Source organism: Protopterus annectens, chromosome 1.part1, assembly GCF_019279795.1.
Source record: "Protopterus annectens isolate FY-2018-M chromosome 1.part1, PAN1.0, whole genome shotgun sequence".
Lineage (NCBI taxonomy): Eukaryota > Metazoa > Chordata > Ceratodontiformes > Protopteridae > Protopterus > Protopterus annectens.
In genome coordinates this window covers 1,122,053,199-1,122,077,020 of record NC_056726.1, presented here as the reverse complement: position 1 = coordinate 1,122,077,020, position 23,822 = coordinate 1,122,053,199, and the positions used below count along the sequence as shown (strand labels likewise).

General features: G+C 38.8%; 1 protein-coding gene across 1 annotated transcript in view; it reads left to right on the top strand.

Moving 5' to 3' along the window:
• The first annotated feature begins 2,832 nt into the window (after positions 1-2,832).
• LOC122815643 (vomeronasal type-2 receptor 26-like) overlaps positions 2,833-23,822 on the top strand; it is a 71,828-nt gene continuing 50,838 nt past the window's right edge. Inside the window, exons 1-2 of the mRNA XM_044088319.1 lie at positions 2,833-2,973; positions 6,290-6,413. Of these exons, the coding sequence (XP_043944254.1) occupies positions 2,833-2,973; positions 6,290-6,413 (265 nt within the window). The remainder of the gene's footprint in view (positions 2,974-6,289; positions 6,414-23,822) is intronic.

Below are 23,822 nucleotides of genomic sequence, written 5' to 3'. Positions count from 1 at the left end.
GGGCATTGGAATTCATGAATTCCAAGAACCGCTAGGCAAATGTGTTAGTACCCGAGTAGTTTTCCCAGTTAATGGCAGGGTAGTTGAAATCACCTAGTATTAGGGTGTTTGGTTGTATCTTACAATTTATATAAAGAAGTCAAATAAAATAGACTTACTAATGAAGCACTGACTCTGGACTGAAATGGCAAATGTTCACGCACTCAGTAATGTCACTGCACAAATGTGAGCGACTACTCTACCCATGTCCACTCGTACAGTAACATTTGTGAAGTGCTTACAGTGCTGAAATATAGGCTGTCAAGCCAGTCAGTACCAGGAAGCAAACAACTACAATGAAGATAAGCGCGCATTTCCCAAGTCTTAAAAAAAACAGGTGGAAGACAAATTAATAATAATCAACAATGAAAGCAGTCTTCTCGATAATCAGACTAAACTGAGCAAAGGACTGAAGAGATCGTACAAGGCTAACATATACTTGTTGAGTGCAATTTTTAAACGTATATATGAAGCCAAGGGTGCATTTGTAATGCTTCATATTTATATGTCCTTGGTTATTTATGAAATGTGTAGTAGCCAATCACAGATGAGCATGCACAGCAAGATTCTAGCTGTTGAACGGGATGGTCCACATTATTATAGTCATGGGGAGATAGCAGGGGAGTCCAATGTTAGTGCTAGGGGAGTCCAATGTTAGTGCTAGCTAACGTGTGCCCTTGGTAACAATTAAAAATAACTGGTGCATATGGTAGTCATTTTTTACCCAGGTTGGGAAAATAAGAGTCGTGAGGATCTACTACATAGTGAGTTTTATGGTAATGGTGAAAACTGAGGGTAAATATTGGAATGTATCAGTTCAGGTAAGGGAGAAAAAAAAACAGGGTGTTTCAAACATATTAAGAAAGCATCTATACTCCAAGGCTGGCTATGTTAAGGAAGAGAAAAGTGGAAGATGGCATTTATAGGTTTAGGAGCCCATATCTGAAAATTAGGAAGATTACACAGACCCAGATTTGACTGACTAACAAAAGGCATTGTATATGCTGCCTTATGCCAAGTATGTGAGACATTTTATGTTGGAAAAAAAGAACAAATGATAAAAAATTGGATTTACGAACACTGTTATGAGATCAGAAATGGTAAAACCAATAATACTCTTGCCAAACATATTTTGGCTAATGAAAATCATTGGTTTAATTTGTTATTCTTGAAAAAGTTAATCAGAACTGCAGGTGTGGGCCATGGGCAGTTTACCTTAAGAAGGAAATATTGTATTGGCAGTTAGTCCTGAATGTGACTAGTTACCCAGGAAGTAATGATCACTGTTCAATAGCCTGTATTCTGAAACTAAAATCACTTTTCAGATAATTGAACTGGTTAGTTAGGTGCATTCTTTATATAAATGTGTTAATTTTATAATTTGTATATGTATATTTATGTTATACCTTTTAACTGTCATTCTATCTTTTAAACACGTTGGAAGTGCAAGCAAAAGGGGTTTGGTATTATTTTAGGTTTCTTGCTGGTTAGTTAAGAACTGGGGAAGTATCAGGTGACTTAGACCAGATTATTTAAACTTACAATGCAATGAAGGCTTTATCAGATGAAGTCTTATGTATATACAGGAAGAGAGCGCTTATCCAGAAGTGTTTTTTATGCTTTTACTTTGGATTTGTTGCAGTTTGCTGGATTAAAAAGATGTGCCGAAGTGAACTTGATCCATGTGGTATGAACCTTTTCCATTTTATTTGAACTTATCAGTTTGTGTGCTCTTTTGTTTCTTCTTGGTTTGTTTCATTGGAAGAAGCATAATAGCCTCGGCGCATGCCACAGTGGCACAGGTTTTATTTTCACACTTCAATATGCACGATTTTCAAGGAACTAATGGTGATCTCGCATTACTCATTCAACAACTCTCACAGAGGGTTAATTCGATTAACCCTTGGCAGGTACCTACTTCCAATGCTCCCAAACTTGTTAGTAAGCAACAATACTAGAAATCAACATCCAGGTATCAATGGGTCAAATAATGGAAGCACTATTCCTGTATTTAATGATTGGTTGCATAACACTGTGAATTTTGATCTAACCCCAGTAGCTCCAAATAATACCCTTTGTGAGCTACTGGACAAAATGGACTATAAACATTTTCAAGTGAAAAAATTACAATTGGAGAATACATATTTACTGGAATGTATTAGAACTGTTAAAGTACCGAAACGCCTTTGGGTCTGTAAGTATGCAACGGGCTTGGAACCAGATTCTGTACTTCATAAAGAACTGTTAATTATGTTCAATCTTCACAGTTGTGAATATATAGACATAACAGTAAAGCATAAGTGGTAGCATTTTTGCCTCACAGCAAGAGGTTCTCCCGTTTGATTATCTGTGGGAGTGCCTTCTGTGTGGAGTCTGCATGTCTTCCCCGTGGTCGAGTGGCATTCGAAAGACATGCATAGAATGGGCGTGCCTTCATTGAAGGTTGGGCATCAAGCTGGCACCTCGGCACCCTTAAAAAAATCTACTGCCAATTATTAGCGGACCGGAGTTCTGCTGTGGTGACCCCTAACTGGGAAAAGCCGAAAGAAGAAGAAGAACAACAAGGGTTATGAATCTATGAATCTATAAGTAAAGCATAATGCACTGCAGATTGAGAAACTTATTAAAGAAACTAGTGAGTTAGACAATAGCATAACACATGGCCCAGATTATGTAAGATATAGGTTTGAGTATGGTAGGATTTTTTTCTAGTATTGATGGAAGGATTCAGCAATTGAGGAACCATAAAGTGAAAAAACTGGAAATGGACTGAAGTGAAATGCTAATGGCATCATGTATCCTACATCTCCTGGTTTACAAATCTGGGGAAATAAGAGGTTTGAGAAACGTCATCAGCAACCTTCTCAACCTGTCTCTCAACCCAGTAACAACCAGACCATACAGAGTAATACTAATTCAATCAAGAATGAACAGGTGAGTCTGTTGCCATTTTCATTCAATAAAGCAGATTTTCCCCAACTTCAAAGGTCTGAGAGACTAAATGGAAGACAACAAATAGAAAAGTGGGAAGGGAGCAATCGACCACTGCCCAAAACAAAACAGCATTTGAACAACAGGAATTACCCATACCCCAGTCAGCAGAACAAACAGAATTGGGAACATCAGAGGCAAGAGATTTGTCAAACACTGCTCAGAGTGGAGAGCTGTTGGATAAGGAAACTGTGACATTATTGTAAACAAAAAAGGTGACTTCAAAGTTTTTAACTATACTGGACTCACTATTAGTAATTTATTGGTGGAAACTCTAGAAAAGTATATGACATCTGTTCCTTCTAAACATGCTAACATTGCACATCTATTGACAGACAAAGTTATATACTAGGAAATTTAATTTTAAGTTTATGTTTAACGAGCTGTCACAAGCCATCACTGCTTTAAGAGTTTCTAGCAGTTTAATCTCCCACTGCATCCAACTATACAACTTTATGAAAAAATGTGTGAGCCTGATTTTAGATTTTTATTAAAGTAACATTAACTACTGGGTATAAAATTATTAAGGAAGAGTTTGATCAATTAAATTTGATTAAAGAAAAAAATGTTAGACTTATGAAACCAGATAGGAGGGAGGGGGAACTGTGGTTATGGACAGAGATCTTTACAGCAAGAAAATGTTCAATTTGCTGAACAACAGTACTTGCACCGCTGTTTCCCTTAATGAATTGAATGGTGCTTATGATAAGATAAAAATACAAATAAAAGATTTGTTCCTAGATGGTAAGATTACAGTTGATGAATGTAACTATTTAAATATGGCTTTTCCAACTATCCCTACCATTTTTGGCATCCCAAAAATCCATAAGAGTCTAAGAAATCCAGCAATCCAGCCATTAGTGGATGCTAGGGGATCAATTCCAAGTGCCTGCAGTAAGTTTCTGGGCAACCAGTTGAAACATCCTCTGGAAGACAAAACACGTTTGCAAGGTTTCTTGAGACCTCCTAAATAAAATAAATAAGATGGTGTGCAACAAAAACAAACATTTAGTCACAATAGATGCAAAATGTATACTGTTATTCCACATTCTCTTGGAGTTGAACAGTTCTATGAGTTACTATTAGAGAAAAAGGTAGAGCAAGTAAAAATTAATTTACATGAAGAATTATTAGAGTTTATTTTAAAGAACAACTATTTAATATTTGAAGACAAATATTACTTGCAAAAAGAAGGTGTGGCCATGGCATCTAATTGTGGTTCCCTTTTTGCTAATATAGTGATGGTTTATTGGAAACATTTATTTTTTTTATTTATTTAACGTTTGTTGACCGGGAAAGTCTGACTGGGTTCCACAGATCCTGTTTTCAGCAGAGGCCCAGGGAGAAATGCTCCAGAAGCATGTCTTTAGAATGTGGGAGGAAACCAGAGTACCCAGAGGAAACCCACGCAAACGCAGGGAAAACATGCAAACTCCACACAGAAGGCACCCCAGCCGAGAATCAAACCTCTTGCTGTGAGGCAACAGCGTTAACAGCTGCACCACTGCGCCGCCTGAAAAAAAAAAAGGAATTTCCTTTTAATTGTGAGTTTAAATATTCCTATAGGGTCTATACTTGCTTTTTGGATGACATTTATTTTTTGATATGGAATGAAGGGGACAAGAAACTGATGAGTTTCTTGCATATATAAACCATAGTACCGAGTTTTTAAATTTTACATCACAGGTGGAAACATTAAAAATTCCTTACCTGGATGTGCTTTTAGAAAAAGATACAATTACCAATACGTATGTTGCACAAATCTACAGAAAACCTATCTATATGAATACACTATTACATTTTACAATCACACACCCCTATCACAGAAACAAATCAGTAGTCAAAGGGCAATGGCAGTTTGTGCATGCTGCAAGAATGGTTACTAGGGATGTTGACTTCTTGTTGAAATGTGAAAACTTAAGTTCTGTGTTTTTAAAGAGAGGGTATCCAATTTAATTTGTTAATAATTTGAGATACCACGTAGTGCATAAGACAGAAATGAACTACTTTAATCAGATCTTGAACCAAGGCAATAGCTCTATAGTAAGTAACACCAATAAGGATGCTGATGAAGAAAAGTGTAGATATGCTTGTGTGACCGCCTTTAATTTGGAAAGCGGCATGGTCAAACAAATAATGATTAAAAATTGAAGCATTTTAAAATATATTATTACCCTAAGGGGTAGACCTGATGAACACCCCTGTATTCTTCATAAAAAAAGGTTTATGTTTGAGAAACATGTTGGAGAGACATCCTGTGATAAAACATCTACATTGAGTGTGGTTCAGAGGATGTGAAGTTGTGAGCATTGCCAGTATTGCAAATATATATTCACATGTGAATATTTTTCTCATTAGAGAATGTAAATTTGAGCAGATTTACCTGCCTAACAAAAGACATTGTAAGTGTTGCCTTATGCTAAGTATGTGAGGCATTTCATGTAGGAAAAACAGAATGAATGTTAAAAAACAGATTTATGAACCCTGTTATGAGACCAGAAAAGGTGAAACAACTAACACTCTTGCCAAACACTTTTTGGCTAATGAAGAGCATTGGTTAAATTGTATTGTTCTTCTAAATGTTAATCAGAACTACAGAGGTGGGCCATGGGCAGGTTACCTTGGCAAAGAAGAATTGTATTGGCAATTAGTCCTGAAAGCGACTAGTTACCCAGGACATAATGATCACTTTTTGTATTCTGAGACTAAATGCACTTTACACATAATTGAACTGGTTAGTTAGGTGCATTCTTTATATGAATAAATTTTACAATCTGGATATGTATATTTTTGTTATACCTTTTAACTGTCATTCTATCTTTTAAACATGTTGGAAGTGCAAGTGAAAGGGGTCTGCTATCATTGTAGGTTTCTTACTGGCTAGCTAAGAACTGGGGAAGTATCATGTGACTTAGAGCAATTTTTTAAAACTTTGTGATGTAAGGAATGTTTTACCTGATGAAGTCTTGTAGATATATAGGTCAAAAAGTACTTATCCAAAATATTTTTTATGCTTTTACATTGGGTTTCTTGTGATTTGCTGGTTTAAAAAGACATGCGGAAGTGAACCTGATCTGTGCGCTTTGAACTTCTCCATTTTATTTGAACTTATCTGTTTGTGTGGTCTTCTATTTCTTCTTAATAATATTTTAGACACACTGTAATATCTTTTGTTTAAATGTTTGAGGTTGAGAAAAGTATATCCAGACTGTTCTCCTTATGCTTGACATAGTGCTGATGTTCTTCATTTTTTCTTCAGGTTCCTAAATCTGTGTGCAGTGAACTCTGTCTTGCTGGCTTTAGGAAAGCTGCCCGTGTTGGACAGTCTGCCTGCTGCTTTGATTGTGTCCCATGTTCCAAAGGAGAAATTTCAAATAAAACAGGTAGTTTCTCTTAACATATGACTTATATTTGAAGCAAATATATTTATTTTGTACATACCAGGATGGTAGCAGATTCTATGCCATTCCTTTTGCAACAAAGTCAATGATTACAATATCTGCTGCAAGATATATGCGCATTTTTAGAGTAATAAAAAAATAGTATGACTTTTGTCAATAGGCAAAGTTCATTTGGCATACAGTGTCTGCACACTTCTTTAAGCAACAGATATATAACTGCTCAGAAGAGGAGTAGACAGAATTATAAGCAATGGGCAAAGAATTTTTGAGTTACATTTTGATATGGAGGTGGAGAAAGTGTGATGTAATGATTCCTCACAATGGGGAAGGGGTTTTATTGTGCCACAAATGAGACATAAATATTAACCTCATTCCTCATCTCTTTATTCATGTGTAATAGTGCCAGTGCAGATAGAGAGGGTGGTTGCAATGTTGGGGTCAAAAGAAAAGAAAATATAGCTAGGTAGTCTACAAAACAAACTATCAAGGAATCCTGAGGCTGTGATAAAGGTAAGGTGCAGACACATGGCATGTATACTGGGTAAGTTAAAGCAGCTTGTTTTCCTGCTTGATTAAGACTGATATGTAGCACAGCCTTTCTGTAGATATCAGGGTGACATTGTACAACCAGGTAATGGAAGCAGTAGTCCACCTCTCAACCTCTTACAGCAAGAAATCTGCACAAAGCAAGAGGGGCAAAGTCCTAAAAAATAGGGACACTTTTTAAATATTGCTCTTAAATACTTAGAAAGTTGATAGAATAACTAGTTTTGCATTAACATGGATTTCCTAAGGGTATGAATTGTGAGACTCAAATGTCTGGCATTATTTTCAGACTTCAACCCTCAATAATTTTCAACTGATTTTCAGGAAAACCACAATTTTATGAGAAACAGACCAAAATTATTAGGCAAAAATCTGGACTTTCTGTGAAAATCTGTACAGTTGAGAGGTATGCTGCAGGAAAGCAGTGACAGTTACATACATGACAAATTTAGTTCCCTCAACTGGGTGGTTTTAGAAAAAAATATTCTAGATAGTGTGTTGCCTTTGTTAAGGTCTAGATACTTTGTACATGGCTTCATGCAATACAGGTCTTATCAGCATCCTCAGGTCTTTTGATTGAAGCCTGATCTAGATTTATAACTGGATTACAGCAGTGGTGGGCAAAGGCACTCCTATAGATGTGGTTCCTGAAAGCCTGTGACCAAGAAGATTGAACTGGATGACCATCCAAAAGCAAGGATTACAGAATAAGTAAAATTGTCTGGGAAAGTCAGTGGCCAGTGGTGTTTCCTGTTTTCTTAGAAGATATAAGATGCTGATGTAATTATTCTGTGGATGATGGAGCTGATGAAGCTTAGGCAAAATGTTTTCTTAAATATAGTTGTATAGTGATAGTTCTTGGTATATCATGTTTGAATTCTTTTTATGTGTGTTAAAAAGAACAACAAAAATAAACCATTGAACTCAAAAAAAGCTTCTGTAGGCTACTGAGCTGATAAAACCATTATGGGTCTTTCAGGTATATTCAAATTAAAGACTATCAACCCAACTATGAGATTGATTTCCATCTCCCAGATATTTCTCCAATCAGCTGCCCTGCACCCTTTTACCATAGTGTATAACTACCTTTACATAACTGACCAGTTGAATGTCATGTATTAGAAAAGTACAGTTGCCCATGTACCAGCTTAACTGAATAAACTTTTTGAAACTTCAACAAGATATCTTTAGTTATCCAACAGAGAGAGCATTAGAAAGAGAGTCTACTAGATCTGGTAGCTAAAGTGATTTTATCAGGGCCTCATGGAAATGGGATTTGTCATAAAAGGCCTGCATGAGTTTGGTAGTCCCTTCTGCTGTCCTGTGGAACCAGATATGCTCCTTTGCATGTTGTACCATTATACTAAAGAACACATTTAAATTTTGAGACGATGCCAAGGATGCCCCTAACATGTCCATGGTAGGTAAATGGAAAGTCCCCGTAGCTGAGATGATTAAAACTATGCATACCTTTGTATCCACTGGAATGGACATACCATATGTGTGCCCTGTATTTTGCATGTGTGTGTGTGTGTGTGTGTGTGTGTGTGTGTGTGTGTGTGTGTGTGTGTGTGATTCAATTGTATTATATCCCTTAGCATATCCTTGTCTACTAAGAAATGGTTTGAAGTTTGTTCAACTGTCTATGAGGTGCTGGGATGTCAAGCAGTGTCTGTACCTCATACGGTGCTGTGGATTGCTTCAGTCTGGAATGCTGTGGGCACCAGTTTAAACAGTAGCTCCCAATACATGCCACCATGCTACAGCTGTTGTTCTAGACGTCTCTGAATCATTTTGCCATTTCTGGTTCCTACATTTGAATAATCTATGTATCTCATAAGAATGGGGTTACTCACCTTCTTTTTATTATATAGTCATTAGCATGTGCTGTACAGCTATTTTCATCATTGCATGGCCGCATTTTATAGGCCTTTGAATTGTCCACTGCCTAGCATGGTTGATACCCATTCTAATTTGTGCAGCACACTGTATTGTCTATAAATCCTAACCAAAATGTTTTTGTCAGGAATGTTGACTCAGACAGAACTTGTACTCAAGAGTTGTGAATTGTGTGCTCATGCTATAACAATGAAATGCCAGCATAGCCACTGCCAAGATAACTCAGGAGTTGAGTCAGCATAGATTTATTGCAGTTTAAGCAAATAATGTTTCTTATATATGTGGACTATTATTCCAAGTTCCCTGAAATAATCTGGTAGGAACAAATTTAAGCATGATTAGTGCATTAAAGTCTATATTTTCAAATCATTGGTTCAGAAGTTGTTTATCTGATAATGATCTGCAATAATAAAATAGAGTTTAAAAACATTTTAACTTGATTGGATATTCACCTTAAACTCTATAACTTAATGGACAAGTAGAACAAATTATCCAACCAACAAAAAAATCTAATGAGAAAGAGCAGTAACAACAGTTATTAGGAGTTTAATCCTACGGGTTTTGTAATGTAAGAATACCACGTTGCTGAGACTCACCTATTATTTATTTATTTATTTATTTATCATGAGATTTATTACCTGCATGTTTGATATGGGACAGAATGTTGAACATCAAATGTCATACTTCCACTGCATTATTAACTTCGGGATAACAGTCCAAAGTACATGAAATGCTGGAAGAAGCAGAAGATACTGAAATGGCAGTAGCTGCAAAGTATTACCAGATTTCCTAGTTTAATATGAAGCAAGAATGCAAAAGCCATGAGAAAGTATACAGCATGATGACAGAGCAGTTAGTCAACTGAAACAAGGCCCTATTGTTATTCACAGAAAAGACTAATAGCTACAGAGGGGGAAATCAGAAGCAGCTCCTTCTCAGACTTAAATTCTGCTCTAACTCTCCTGACAACGTTCCTGTAGATTATCTCAAAATAACAGCAGGAGCAATTGCATTTCATATATTCACCCTCATTAACAGATCTATCCTAAAAGTTTATGCTCCAACACTCTGGAAAAATAATTTATTATACCGTTCCACAAAAGTAGCAACTCCTCGGAAATGTCCATCTAGTGACCTATTGCTTTACTGTCACCCACCTCTAAACTACTAGAAAAATGCATCCACTCTCAACTACTCCACTGCCTCCTATCAACTCCTCACTTCCACACAGCATTGCTTTAGACCAGGTCACAGTACTAACACAGCTATATTATCCTTCACTGACACGGTAAACAAAGCTCATGTCTCAGGTAAACTCATCTCCTCTCTCTTCTTTGCCCTATCTAAGTCCGTTGACACTGTTTTTCATCACCTTCTTATACAAAAGTTCAAAGACCTTTACTAGGTGGTTCACTAGTTACCTAACAAATAGACCAAAGGCAGTAAAATGACTAAACTCTATCTCTTCATTTCAGGACACCTCAGCTGGAGTTCCCCAAGGCTCTATCCATGGCCCCGTCTTATTCAATATCTTTACAAATGACCTACATACCTCCTCCCAACAAAGTAGACTCATACAATATGCTGACAACTCTGCTATCATCTGTTCATATTAAAAATCACCCAAACTGATTTTCATCCATTGAAAACTGGCTTACTAATAATCGACTACTACTTAACCTCTCCAAACCTAAACTTCTATTTTTACCCCAAACTCACTCCCCAAATAAAAGCTAATGTACTATTCTTTCACAGAACAGCACAATAACTGAACTTGTTCCCCACGCAGAACTTCTAGGTTTCACTATTGATGAACACCTCAAGTTCGACCTGCATATTCAAAAAAGTATTAAGAAAACTCACCAGAAACTTGGAATTCTCTACCAGCACAAACATTATCTAGACACTACCACTAAACACACTGTAGCCACTTCCTACCTCCTACCTTCATTCTTATATAGTGCCCCAGTTCTCACAAACTTATAAACCAGCACAAAAGCTACGTTTAAAGCTTGCTACAAAAAATTGTTAAATTTGCCACAAAGGCTAAATATCCCCCAAACCACTATATACTCCTCCATACTCTCAGTTGGCTTGAACTTCTACAATAACTTACCTTCATTCAGCTTAAAATGGCACAAAAAATCATTCAAAGACCTATGGCCTACCCACCTCTTAATGCTATCTTCCCCAGCTACATACCTAACAGAGCTCACAGGTCAGAAAACAAGCAACTCTTAAAAGAGCATAAACTCAGGAAATCTACAGGACAAAGCCTATTCTCCTTTTCCATAGCAAAAATCTGGAATACCCTCTCCTTATCTATCAGATCCGACCACATACGCTTATCCTTTAAACTCTCACTTAAGGAATACCTCTCCAAATCCAGGATCTTCTCCTGCTTAATCCTTTTACTACTGCATGACACTTCCATCACTTACCTCTGTTAATTACAACACTGTCTTCCTTACCTTCTGTTCTCTTCTTTTCCTCATCCTTTCTCTCTCCCCTCTGTTCTTACTATTACTCCCTTTCCCTTCTCTTCCAAACAGCCATCTCACACCACACTGTCTCTCCCAAATAACTACTTCTGTATGTAATGTCATGTTTAGCCTAGGCAGTATATTGAGTGGACACTTGTACTATACTATGTTTATAACCAAAGGTTTTATTTTGTGCTACTGTTACTTTGAATGTTTATGCTCTTTATTAGAATGTAGATCTGAAAAACGATATCGTTCATTTATAAACTTATGTCTTATGGAGCTTTTCTCCCCAGACCTCCACTGAAAATGGGTTGTTTCTGGGCCAGTTGCACTTTCCTGATAAACAAATGTCAAATAAAATAAAATAAAATAAAATAAATCAGAGACCTAATTGCCACAGCCAGTACTGTCACAAGAAAACAGACATCTGAGATTAAGACAGGTGAGAACTGCAGAGAAAGAGATTTTTCTCTTGTCATGTCATTCAAGTAAAATTTTAATGCAAAAAGAGATCTCTTTTTTAATTCCTCAAAATGTCTCTGCTGTCATTAATTCCCTATTTGACCACCAAATTCTTCAGCAGGGACTACCATGCAACAATGAGTGGTGCCTAGATACATGAAGAGCGACATCACGGCGGTCATGGAATACCGCATGTGTTCCATCCAGGTTGGTATGAGCCTAGCACTGAGAAGCATTCAAAATGAACAAAAGATAACTGACTTTAACAACTGGCTTAGTTTCTGGTGTCAAACTGAAAATATTATTAACATAGCTAATCAAAATCAGGAAAATACAATGCTGTTATTGCTCAAAGCTATGAGTCTAAAAAAAAAATCCACTCCCTACAAGTTGTCCTCACTCTAGAGAATGCTGATGCCTGTGCAGTCAGTCAGACATGGTTTAAAGACATGTAGAGCACCCCAGCAATGCAAGGCTATAATGCCTTCTGCACATTAAGATGAGTTACTACACAGGGAGGGCTAAAACTTAGAGATACATATTTTCCAAAGATGGGTACAATAGATATTGGCCAAAACTGTGTGATACTGTCTGGGTTTGTTTGCCTATGAAGTGGTGTGATTAGGACTATTTTCCAGATGTGAGGCACAACACTGTTTGTTAAGCAGAGATTAAAGATATCAACTAGAGTGATTGTAAGGAAGTCTTTGTAGAAGCAGATCATCTGGGGGGTTAAGGTTATCTGTAGTAGTCCGGGCATTTATGATAATTTTGCTTAAGTGGTTCAATATCTTTAGTTATAATTTGATTATAGTAAAAAGTTGATTAGTGGGAGAGCATGGATGCTCTCAAAGGATGTAGAAAAGGGGGATGGTTCGGTTCTGTGTTGCAGAATGGACACACCCTCCTAAATTATTTTAGAAAGTCAGATGGTGAGCATTGACCTCGTGAGTACCATAGCATATTATTAAAGCTGTCATGACTTATCATTTTTATCCTTTTATGAAGTTAGCTTCATTGCAAAAAATACTTGGAGATATATAGAAGTTAGATTTGTTTGGCTTTAATGTATTTATATGTGTATCTCTTCTTATTGCTTATTTTGAGAGGTTGCATAGGGTGATACAATGGCCTCTGTTTTCTTGTGCCGGAGCACTCCTATATTTATGCCTTGAGTCATGCCTTATGTATAGTACAACTGCCTTTGTTGCTGGAAGAACAGAAGACTATGGAATCTTTTCCCACACCAGGTACTTGGATTTTTTTTTCCAACACTGAAACTGCAGTGCAGCATAAAGGGGGTGCTGCACTCCTAAATTTTAAGCCAAGGTCTCACCTACCTGACTTGTTGGTAGCTGAGGTAGAAGGGAAAGATCTGTGACAATTACTGAAAAAAGCCCCAGGATTGATTTATTTATATATTCTTTATTTGGATGTTATTTACACACCGTTGTACATTATTTATATCAGTTACATTTTTCTGTAACCCCATATTTACACAGTATTTTACATTACTTATATTATTTACATTTTAACAAAACCACATCCACCCTACTCACATCATTTTTACAATTTCTTCATCAGTAATGCAACACAATTTTTGTACATACTTCTTCCACTTCCATTTCTTTAATTATAATATGTCCTCCCCAATGCTTTTTCCACAAGCACAATACATCTTCACACCTTCTGTTTTTGTTATACAATAGTCCTTTACAGCTTCTTTTCCACAGTACCCAGATTTTAACAAGTAATATTTTATCCCATTAATGAATTACCTTCATCCTTCCTTTCTCATATTTACCGTACAATATTCTTTCCATATTCATTTCCTTGTAACTTTCCCAGTTATATATATTTTAAACTTTTACTCAACAGATGTATTAATTTTACATTCTAAAAACATTTTTGCAGCTTCTCCAAAATTCTCCACAAAAAGTCCCCAGCTTCATATAAATCTTTGTACCTTTACCGTCTTCATTTTATTGTATTTCTAACATTATCTGATAAATCACTCCATGAATATACAAGAAAGAAATCTTGCATAATTTCTTTTTATGCCACTCTGTCCTTTTCTCACTGGATTCATTAATTTTAAATTTGCGTAACTTTACCTTATTTACATATTCATTTCTTTCCATAATCTCTTTTTCATCCTTGTCTTCCTTTTCACTTATTTCCATGTACCTTCATATCAATCATATACAATTTCTCACCATTTTATTCTCCCTGCTGTTTGCACTGTTAACAACCCAAAACACATGCACTGACACTAACAAAAAATGGGATTTTTCAGGCTTAACCCAACATCTTCTTTATTGTATATTACTCCTGGACACTTATATGGTGGGGTATTTTAATAAAGAGGTATGTAAGAGTTACGGGGTGGATGTGTTTGTTGGGGATCAATTAACTATCACCTTCTGTCATCAGAGACATGGGGGCCTGACTGGGGATGAATTTGGATAGCTCAGATGGTGTAGTGGTACATTGCTGTGATTGCAGTGCACAGAATCCTGGGTTTGAGACTTGGCAGGGCTGATTAATTTATAAGCTTGTGGCGTGTGTAATAACTACATAACAGTATAGTACAAATTTGCAATTTCCCATCTAGTTATTAAGCTTACTTATGAATAAGGTCTGGGATGAACTCTGTTTCATGAGATGGGGAGCTTATTCCATAGCACTGTCGTCTCTTGAGTCATAGATCAGTCTCTCCAGCATGTTCTGTTTATGTTGCAGACAAAGTTCACATCTTTGGATCTAGTGTTTCTGGCACTGCATGTTTAGAGGATATGCAAGAGATCCATCAGAGTTCAATCTGCGATTGCCTTATAGGCAAGGCAAAGATTGCCTCTCAGTAACCTGTAGGAGACTGAGTACAGAGATAGGGCCATAAGGGGATCTATGTACAACAAGGTATTTATGCCCTGGATTCTCCTGCTGAGGAACCTCTGAAGGCATTTTAACTGTTGCAAGTGCTTGGTTAGGCACATGCCAAAGGGGGCATTGTACTCATTGATGGGTCTGATAAGGGCTGAGTAGAGTGGTACTATAACTTCTTTGAAACTGAATGTGATACCTTTGTTTATGAGTCAGGCAACATAGAATGATTTTCTTACAACCATGGTTACAGTTGTTTGAAGGCAAAATTTTTATTATTTTTATTTTACATTTGTTGACCGGGCTAGTCTAGCTGGATATATTTCCATTTTCAGTAGAGGCCCGGGGAGAAAAGCTCCACACAAAACATAACAATGAGACATGTTAATAATAAAGAATTAAAAATAAAAATAAGAATATAAAATTAGTAATAAAATCAACAAAAAGTTAAGGCACACAAAACTACAGTAGTCATGAATAATGCTAGGTCAGTTACAAAGCATCTTGGCTTGGTTCCTGTGCTATTCCGTATCCTTAGAAACTTGTAGTCTATTGGCCATTTTGTGTCAATTCCTAGCTCTTTTCAACCCCCTGTTATAAAGCCCGCTTTAGCTTTTATTGATTTAGCGGAGTTGCCCATAGAGCACCATCGGGCAGCACCGGTTAAACAAGGTTAAACTATTTCTGGCTCCGTAAAGTCTGCTCTTCAATTTTTCCCTTAGAACTTCTCTACTTGCAATCTAAACAGTCTATTCTCTATCTCAAAAGCTCAGCACTTGCTCCTAAAGCATTTTTATATAGGTAAAGTACTTATATACTAAACAAAGTAGTACATTAGCCTAGAATCCCCTTGAGTACCCATTTCCCTATAGGTCCCTTCTGACTCAGTTACACAGCAAACTTTTTCACTTTTTCTAGCATGTCGAAGGGTCAGTTGCTAGCGTCCTCTCCTGTTCAGCTGGTGAATCTGGGCATCTTGAGGCAATGTTACAATTGCCTCATGTACACAGACAACCCACTCCTTCTCCCACAAAACACAAATACATGTGAGAGATGCAACTATATAGCCAAACTGGAGGCTGAGCTCTCTCAACTCAGGACTGGCAAGACCAGACAGGAGGAGAAGGACACCACGCACACCACAAACCCAGTTTCACATAGAACTATCACAACTGCAAAACAAACACATAAACACACAAAGACATACTCGGAGGCACTGATCAAAAATCTACCAAAACTACAGAGGCCTCCAAAGCAGACATCCAAGCAACTGCCACCTCAAGACATAAGACATGCAACACATAGTTCTCAAAGTCAGTGCGCTAAACAGTCACAGCCCTTAAGGCCAAACACAATGCCAGACATACTTGTTATAGTTGACTCCATAGTCAGACACACTGACGTCCCACTCACCAGACTGAACAAGGAAAAGATCACAGTAAGCTGCCTGTCGGGCGCTAGAATCCGCCACATAACACAAGCACTCAGGTCACTCCACAGCAAGTACAAGTATGACTCAGTCATTGTCCATGCCGGTGTGAACGACCTGAGATGTACCTCCCTGGACTACATGAAAAGAGACATAGAGGAGCTCTCAGATTATGTAGCCCAGGCCTGTATGACCCTGACCCTGAGCAGTATCCTACCCTCACCAAGAATGATGCCACAATACAGAGACAAAATGATCAGCTTTAATAATTGGCTTAATTACTGGTGTCATTCTAAGGGGATCCAATGTCTGTCTGCCTGGGATGACATGCTTGACAAGCCACGCTGCTAAGGGACGGCTTGCACCTGTCACCCTGGGCTTCCGGATATTGGCAAAGGCTCTTGCCACCCCATTGTGCCTTTTTAGGCAAGGCTCAAATGATAAACCTACCGCCCTAGAAAACAAAAATGGAAAAAACTAAGGGTAATACTGCTCAATGCCAGAAGTCTAAACCTCAAGATGCAAGCCCTCCTCAGTATGGAGAACATCGATGTCTGTGCTGTGACTGAAACCTGGTTCAAGGCTCCTGAGAGCACCCCAGCACTATCAGGTTATACCTCATATCATGCGTTCCGGCCCCAAAATCTGGACCGAACCACAAAAGGAGGGGGAGTATCCATATTCATGAAGGATACCCACAACTCCAGGTTAGTGGCAATGCACGAAGCATCGTAGACCATCCAGGTGCAATTAACCATAGGTAAAACTGCCCTACAGTTTGTAGCATGCTACAGACCACCCTCTCAAACTCAGGAAACCCACACAGCCTTCCTGAAGACACTGGAGAGTATGAATGTCTCTCCAAACACCATCATATTGGGTGACTTCAACTACCCAAACATAGACTGGGAACATTACTCAAGCCCCAAAACCCTAGCCCAAAGGTTCCTGGAGTTCATAAACTCAAATGCTATGGAACAACTAGTCACCATTCCCACAAGAGGAGAAAATATACTAGACCTGATCATCACAAACATGGGGACAAAATGCTCCACACCGGAAGTATATCCCTCATTGGTGAGATCAGACCATAAATTAATCTCACTGTAGATCCACATCCCGCCCCCAACCCCAGCAAAAAAGACCACAGTGAAGAACTTCTCAAAAGCAAACTTCACACTTCTTAAGACTGGAATGGTATCCTTCAAGGTCCCCGAGCCAGTGGAAACCACAATCCACGCTGCTGAAACCCTTACAAATGCCTTCTACGAGCACCTCCAGGAATGTATGGATCAAGCAATCCCTAATAAAATCTAGACCCTTTCCACCCAAGGCAGGTGCCCGGTCTGTTGGACCCCAGCCATAAACAAACTCTATAACAAGAGGAGAAAGCTACTACGTGACAGAGCAAAATCCCTAAAAGGGAAGGCATCTCTGATCAATACTAGCAAAAAACTACGATCACTCATAAAATCATCCAAGGCCAACTTTGAGAGAAAAATCACTAAAGACACAAAAGACAGTCATAAGGCCTTCTTTAGCTATGTTAGAAACCTGGGTGGAAACTCCCAGATATGCTCAGAAGTAGTCCAAAATGATACAAAAATCACTGAACCCACAGACATTGCCAACATACTGGCAGACAGGTTCAGTGCAAATTTCTCCCTCCCTCCCCAAAGGAAAAATATCTATCCCACCAGAGTCTAGCCTCCCAAACATCTCAGATGCCCAGGTGAGAGCTGCTCTCTCTAAAGCAAAAAACACAGCATCAATGGGACCGGACGGTGTCCCCAGCTGTGTGCTACATGAACTCAATGAGGAACTAAACCCACACATAAGGCTGCTGTTTAATCTTAGCCTTACTACAGGATCCAAAGAATGGCGGCAACTGTGGTCCCACTCCACAAAGGCGGTGCTTCTACGGACCCTGGAAATTACCGCCCCATAAGCTTGATGAGCCTTGTCTGCAAAGCTATGGAGAGGATCATAATGGAACTCATAAATAAAGACATTGGGGACCTACAGACACTGGATCCTACCCAATTTGGCTTTGTCAAGGGCAGATCCTGCCTCTTGAACTTGGTTGACTTTTTCAAAACAGTCACTAAGGCCATTGATGAGGGTAAGGCAGTTTACACAGCCTACTTTGACCTAGCAAAAGCGTTCGACACAATACCCCACTCGGGCATCATAGAAAAGCTCACAAGCTTAGATGTAAACCCATATGTCACAAGATGGGTTGCAAACTGGCTCAAGGACAGAACCCACAGGGTTAGAGTTGCTGGTGCCATGTCAGACTCTAATCCGGTCACGAGCAGTGTCCCACAGGGCTCAGTCCTGGACCCCTCTTGTTCGGCATTTATTTTTCTGAAGTGCAGGCAAACATAGGGGGATTGTGGCTGACAAAATTTGCAGATGACTGCAAACTGGGCACCATAATTGACACTCCATCAGACACAGACATCCTCCAGAGAGGTCTCATAGAAATGGATAACTGGTGCCAGAGCCATGGCCTTAAGCTAAATGCCAAAAAATGTATAGTCATACCCTTTGGGAAAAACAAGGTAACCCCTAATTACCACATAGGTGGTAATCCATTAAACACGGAAGACGTTATCAGGGACCTGGGGACCCAAGTTGACCGTAACCTCTCTTTTGACACTCACATTGCCAAAGTGGTTAAGAAGACCTTCTACATAGCCCACCTGATCATGAAGGGATTCACATCCAGATCAGGAGAGGTCATTGTACCCCTGTACTCTTCACTTATCAGACCAATGATTTAGTACAACGCCCCATTCGGAATGTACCTTACCCGACACATGCAGCAGTTGGAAAGACCCCAAAAGTTCCTCACCAAAAGGATAAAGGGGCTCAAACATATGTCATACGCTGCCCGACTGAAGAAACTCCAGCTCTATTCAGTTGCATACCATCTGCTCAGAGGTGATCTGTGCCTGACATACAAGGCCATGTCCAACCTGGAATTAATGGACATGCTCCACCTCAAAAAATCCAAATCCACCAGAGCCACGAGAGCAAGAGACTTAAATCTCAACACGGATATAAATAGGACGTGCTGGTGGGACAGATTCATCACCCAGAGACTCCCTACACTATGGAACAGAATCCCAGTCCATGTGAGGCAGAGCCCCTCACTGACTCTGTTCAAGAGAAATCTTGACGAGTGGATGGGAGATCGTAGGTTTAGAATCATCTCTGTGTCACTGCTGGACAGAGGCACAGCAAACTAATGGGTATAGTATTCTCATCCTAAGGGGTGGTGAAAGCCACACACACTCTGGCTAGGCTTATAAATGCCCTAGGGCAGATAGCATAGTACGAACCTATGAACCTATGAACCTATGAACCTATGGATAAAGGCTACGCCAAAAAGCTTCTACAATACAGAAAAAAAAAAGTTAAAGTACAAGTGACTAGAAAAGTTGAAGGAGTAATACAAGATTAGAAAAGAGGGAAGAGACAGTAGTCAAGAAGTGAGAAAAGAGAAGAAGACAAAAGAGAGGAGATGGCAGAGATGAGAGAAGTAGGTCAGAGCATAGAAGGACTGCAAAGGGCAAAAGAAAAACTAGGTATTTGCTTAACTATTAAGCACAGAGTAGGGTTAAAGGTAGAGAAAAGGGTAATGAGGGAAGTTAGTCTGGTGTACTACATGAACAAAGCCAGTGATTTTGGAAGTACAGTTTGATTTTTCGTTTGAAGAGAGGTATGGATGTGTTCCCCAATTCTTAAAGATCAGGTCAACTATTAGGGTTGTTTTATCAATGGAATAATTAGCTTGGGTGTATAATTTCTCAAAGGGTACTGTAACGCATTTTTTACATTGAATTTTAACATGTGAATTTAGCATCGGTCATTTGTCTGTGTTAGACCCTCTTGTAGGATATTGGTGTCATGGGGGAAATCTATGATAGCTCCCTATTTACAGTTATCTGCGAAGATGGTGAGCCAGAGGCGTTTCATAATAGCCTTTCCTTCTGAGAAGTAAATAACAAGCAGGAGAGGACTGAATACGGAGTCCAGGGGTACTTCGCTGGCAATCAATCTCCTGATGAAGGTGGTCTCACTGATCTTAACTTCTTGTGTCCTATCTGTTTACCAGCTAGCAATCCATTGAGTTATGTAGGGTTTTATGCCAAGTTTTGAGAGTTTGTCAACAATACCCAAGTGGGGTATTGTACTGAATGCCTTGATCAGGTCAAGGTAGGTAGTATGCACCATTTTTCCTTCAACCATAGCCTTGTTGACCTTCTCAAAGACATCTTCCAAGCTGAGTAGAGCCACCACGGACCCCAAGAGCTACCACCCCATTAGACTGACAAGCCTGGTCTGCAAGGCTATGGAAGTATCATCACTGAACTTATAAACAATGACATTCATAATCTCCAAACTCTGGACTCCACCCAGTTCGGGTTTGTAAAAGGCAGATCATGTCTCCTAAACCTGATAGACTACTTTGAAGCAGTCACCAAAAACATAGATGAGGGTAAGGTTATTCACACAGCCTATCTAGATCTAGCCAAGGCTTTCAACACCACCCCCCACTCTGGAATTATAGATAAACTCACTAAACTAGGTATAAATTCCTATGTCACAAGATGGGTTGCCAACTGGCTCACTGACAGAACCCACACTGTGAAAGTAGCAGACTCCAAATCCAACTTCAGACCAGTAACAAGTGGAGTGCCACAGGGTTCAGTCCTGGGTCCTCTCCTGTTTGGTTTCTACTTCTCTGAAGTACAGGTTAACACAGAAGGTTTTTGGCTAATGAAGTTCGCAGATGACTGCAAAGTAGGAGCCATAATCAAAACTCCTAATGATGTGAACATCCTACAAAAGGGCTTCATTGAAACAGATGCCTGGTATCAAAGGCATGGCCTCAAGCTCAATGCCAAAAAGTGCATTGTCATCCCTTTTGGTAAAAACTCTGTACCTATGAACTACCACATAGGTGGCAGTCTAGTTAATATCAAATGTGTGATAAGAGACCTCGGGACCCAGGTGGACAGTATTCTCTCCTTTGATAATCACATCACCACAGTAGTCAGGAAATCCTTCTATGTGGTACACCTCATCACAAAAGGGTTCTCATCCAAGGAAAAAAGAGGTCATTGTTCCCCTCTACTCAACACTCATTAGGCCCATTATAGAGTACAATGCCCCTTATGGAATGTACCTCACAAGACATCTGGCCACAGAAGTACCTGACAAAGAGGATTACTGGCCTCAAATAGATGCCCTACACTGACCGTCTAAAAAAACTCCAGCTTTTCTCCTTAGCCTATCACCTATTCTGAGGTGATCTCTGCCTAACATATAAAGCTATGTCAAACCCCGTTGGACATGCTACACCTAAAGAAATTCCAATCCCTCTGAGCTACATGGTCTAGGGACCTAAACCTTGTCACCACAATAAACAGGACATGCTGGATGGATAGATTCCTGTCCCAGAGACTTCCAATACTCTGAAACAAGCTACCCATCTATGTCAAGCAAAGTTCCTCATTAGCACTTTTCAAGAAAAATCTTGATGAGTGGATGGGAAATAGGAAATACACCTTGGGGATCACTTCTGTGGCTCTGCTTGACAGGGGCGCAGGAAAATAACTTTCTTGGGTGGCGTAAGCCAGGGAACCTTGTTGGCTAGGCTTACTTAGGCCCTTGGGCTGATAGCCTAGTACCTACCTATGAAACTATGAACCTATTAGTGCTCTTTGATGCTCTAAATAACTGACCTATTCTTAGATTCACACAACAGGTTTGCCACTGTATAGAGTACTGTTAATTGTCGCTGCACAGTGAAGAGCTCTCCAAAAACTCAGCTAATTTATAGTAGACAGAAAAATCTGAAAACCTATACCCGTTCCCTCTGCCCAATAAATAATTGCACTTTGAACTCCCTGGTGTGCTTCCAAGCTCAAAGAAAGACCAGTTAAACAATTTCTGCCACAAGATGGATGATCTTAGAATTTTTTAATGTAAAAGCACAGCAAGCATGGCATTTATGTACAGGTTAACACCAGACAATTAAGTCCCTAAAAAGCTCTCTGGGTAATGAAACTATCTCACTTTAAGGCTCCTTGTCCATTTTTCCATCTCGGACTAACAGGGTTACTTTACTATTGCCACTAGAATAGCAGTCCCAGTCTTCTTAATGTAAAAACATAATTTGGCTAGCCAAACATGAAAAGGTACCAATTAGTTACAACAAGTACTTGTACTTTAAGTGTTTTCCAACTTGGACAGACCGGACTACCTTTCTACTCCCACTAGAATTGTAGCACCAGTCTTCTTAATGTAACAATTGCACATGAAAAGGTACCAGAATCAATTATAACAGCTAGGTACAAGTAATTACAAGGCAATTCAAATGCAGACAAGCCAGCAAGGAAGCTCACTCAAATTTTAAGGCACAGTCTAAAGGAGGGCCTTACCAGTTTTTTTCTGCCAGTGAGTTGTAAAATTAATGTAAGAGATAAGACTGGAAGGATCTTCTAGGACCAGGTATACAGAAGATGAGTCTGGGAAGAGCTTCCAAGACCAGATATAATTAGGGGCAGGCAGCTCAAAAGCCTCCAAGAATAAAACCACAAAAGGAATAGGGTGAATGGGTGGAGAACAAATTTAAAAGATAGCTAGTTAAATGGGAATAAGGGCCCAGTCAGAATACCTAGGTCCAGAGCAGAAACCAAAAAGTACTGCAGACTATAAAAACGTTTTAGATTAATAGCATTAACTTCAGATAAAGAGAAAACACAACATGCGAACACATTTAAATTGATTGATAAGTGCAATATTATAAATGTAGTTTAAATGCTTATGCAGAACTGGATGCACAATACAGTCTAACTGCTTTGTTTTCAAGCTTCCAGAAGTCCCAAGACTATTTTTCCCTAGGGACATATAAACTCCTCCAACATAGACAAGCTTCACTAAAATGCATGCATTTGGTATTTAAACCTTATTAGTAAGTGATAAATTAAAACTTTCCCACCATGTATTTTTTTTATTTCATTCAGTTATACTTTCCACTGATTCCATCTGTTTTCATAGTCGCCAAACTTAATTCCTAATATTGAAACCAAAAGATAAATTCCACCTGGTAGGACCAGTAACCAGCTCCAGAAAGGAAGGTCCTATTAGTAGTAATCCAAAAACACTACAAGGACTAAAATTAATTCATTTTTTGGTTTTAGTTCTGGGTGTTTGGACTTTTCTACCTCTGGATCCTTCCTTGTTACTGGTTCGTTAATTCCTAATATATGAATTGTTTTCCTGTTATAATAAATTCCATTCAACTTTATTTCACTAACCCCCTTACTTCTTCCTTTATTCAATCTTATACTCATCTTTATAATAACTTTTTCATCCTTATAATGTATCTGTATTTTTGCTACAATAACCAAATCCTCTGCATAAGCTAGACTTACTGATATCTCAGTTTCCTTTCCTGTCTTCCAAAATACAACCTCCATTTCTGATATAAACACTTGAGTAATTGCGTTCATTACTAGAACAAAAATACACATACATGGGGGCACCCCTGCTTTTTCCCCTTCTTACCCTGATCTGCTTTCCCATACTTTCACCCATGAATTTTCATAACAGGTTTTTATATAGTCCACTGTTTTTGTACTTATTCTATGTTTCCAACATTTCCCACAT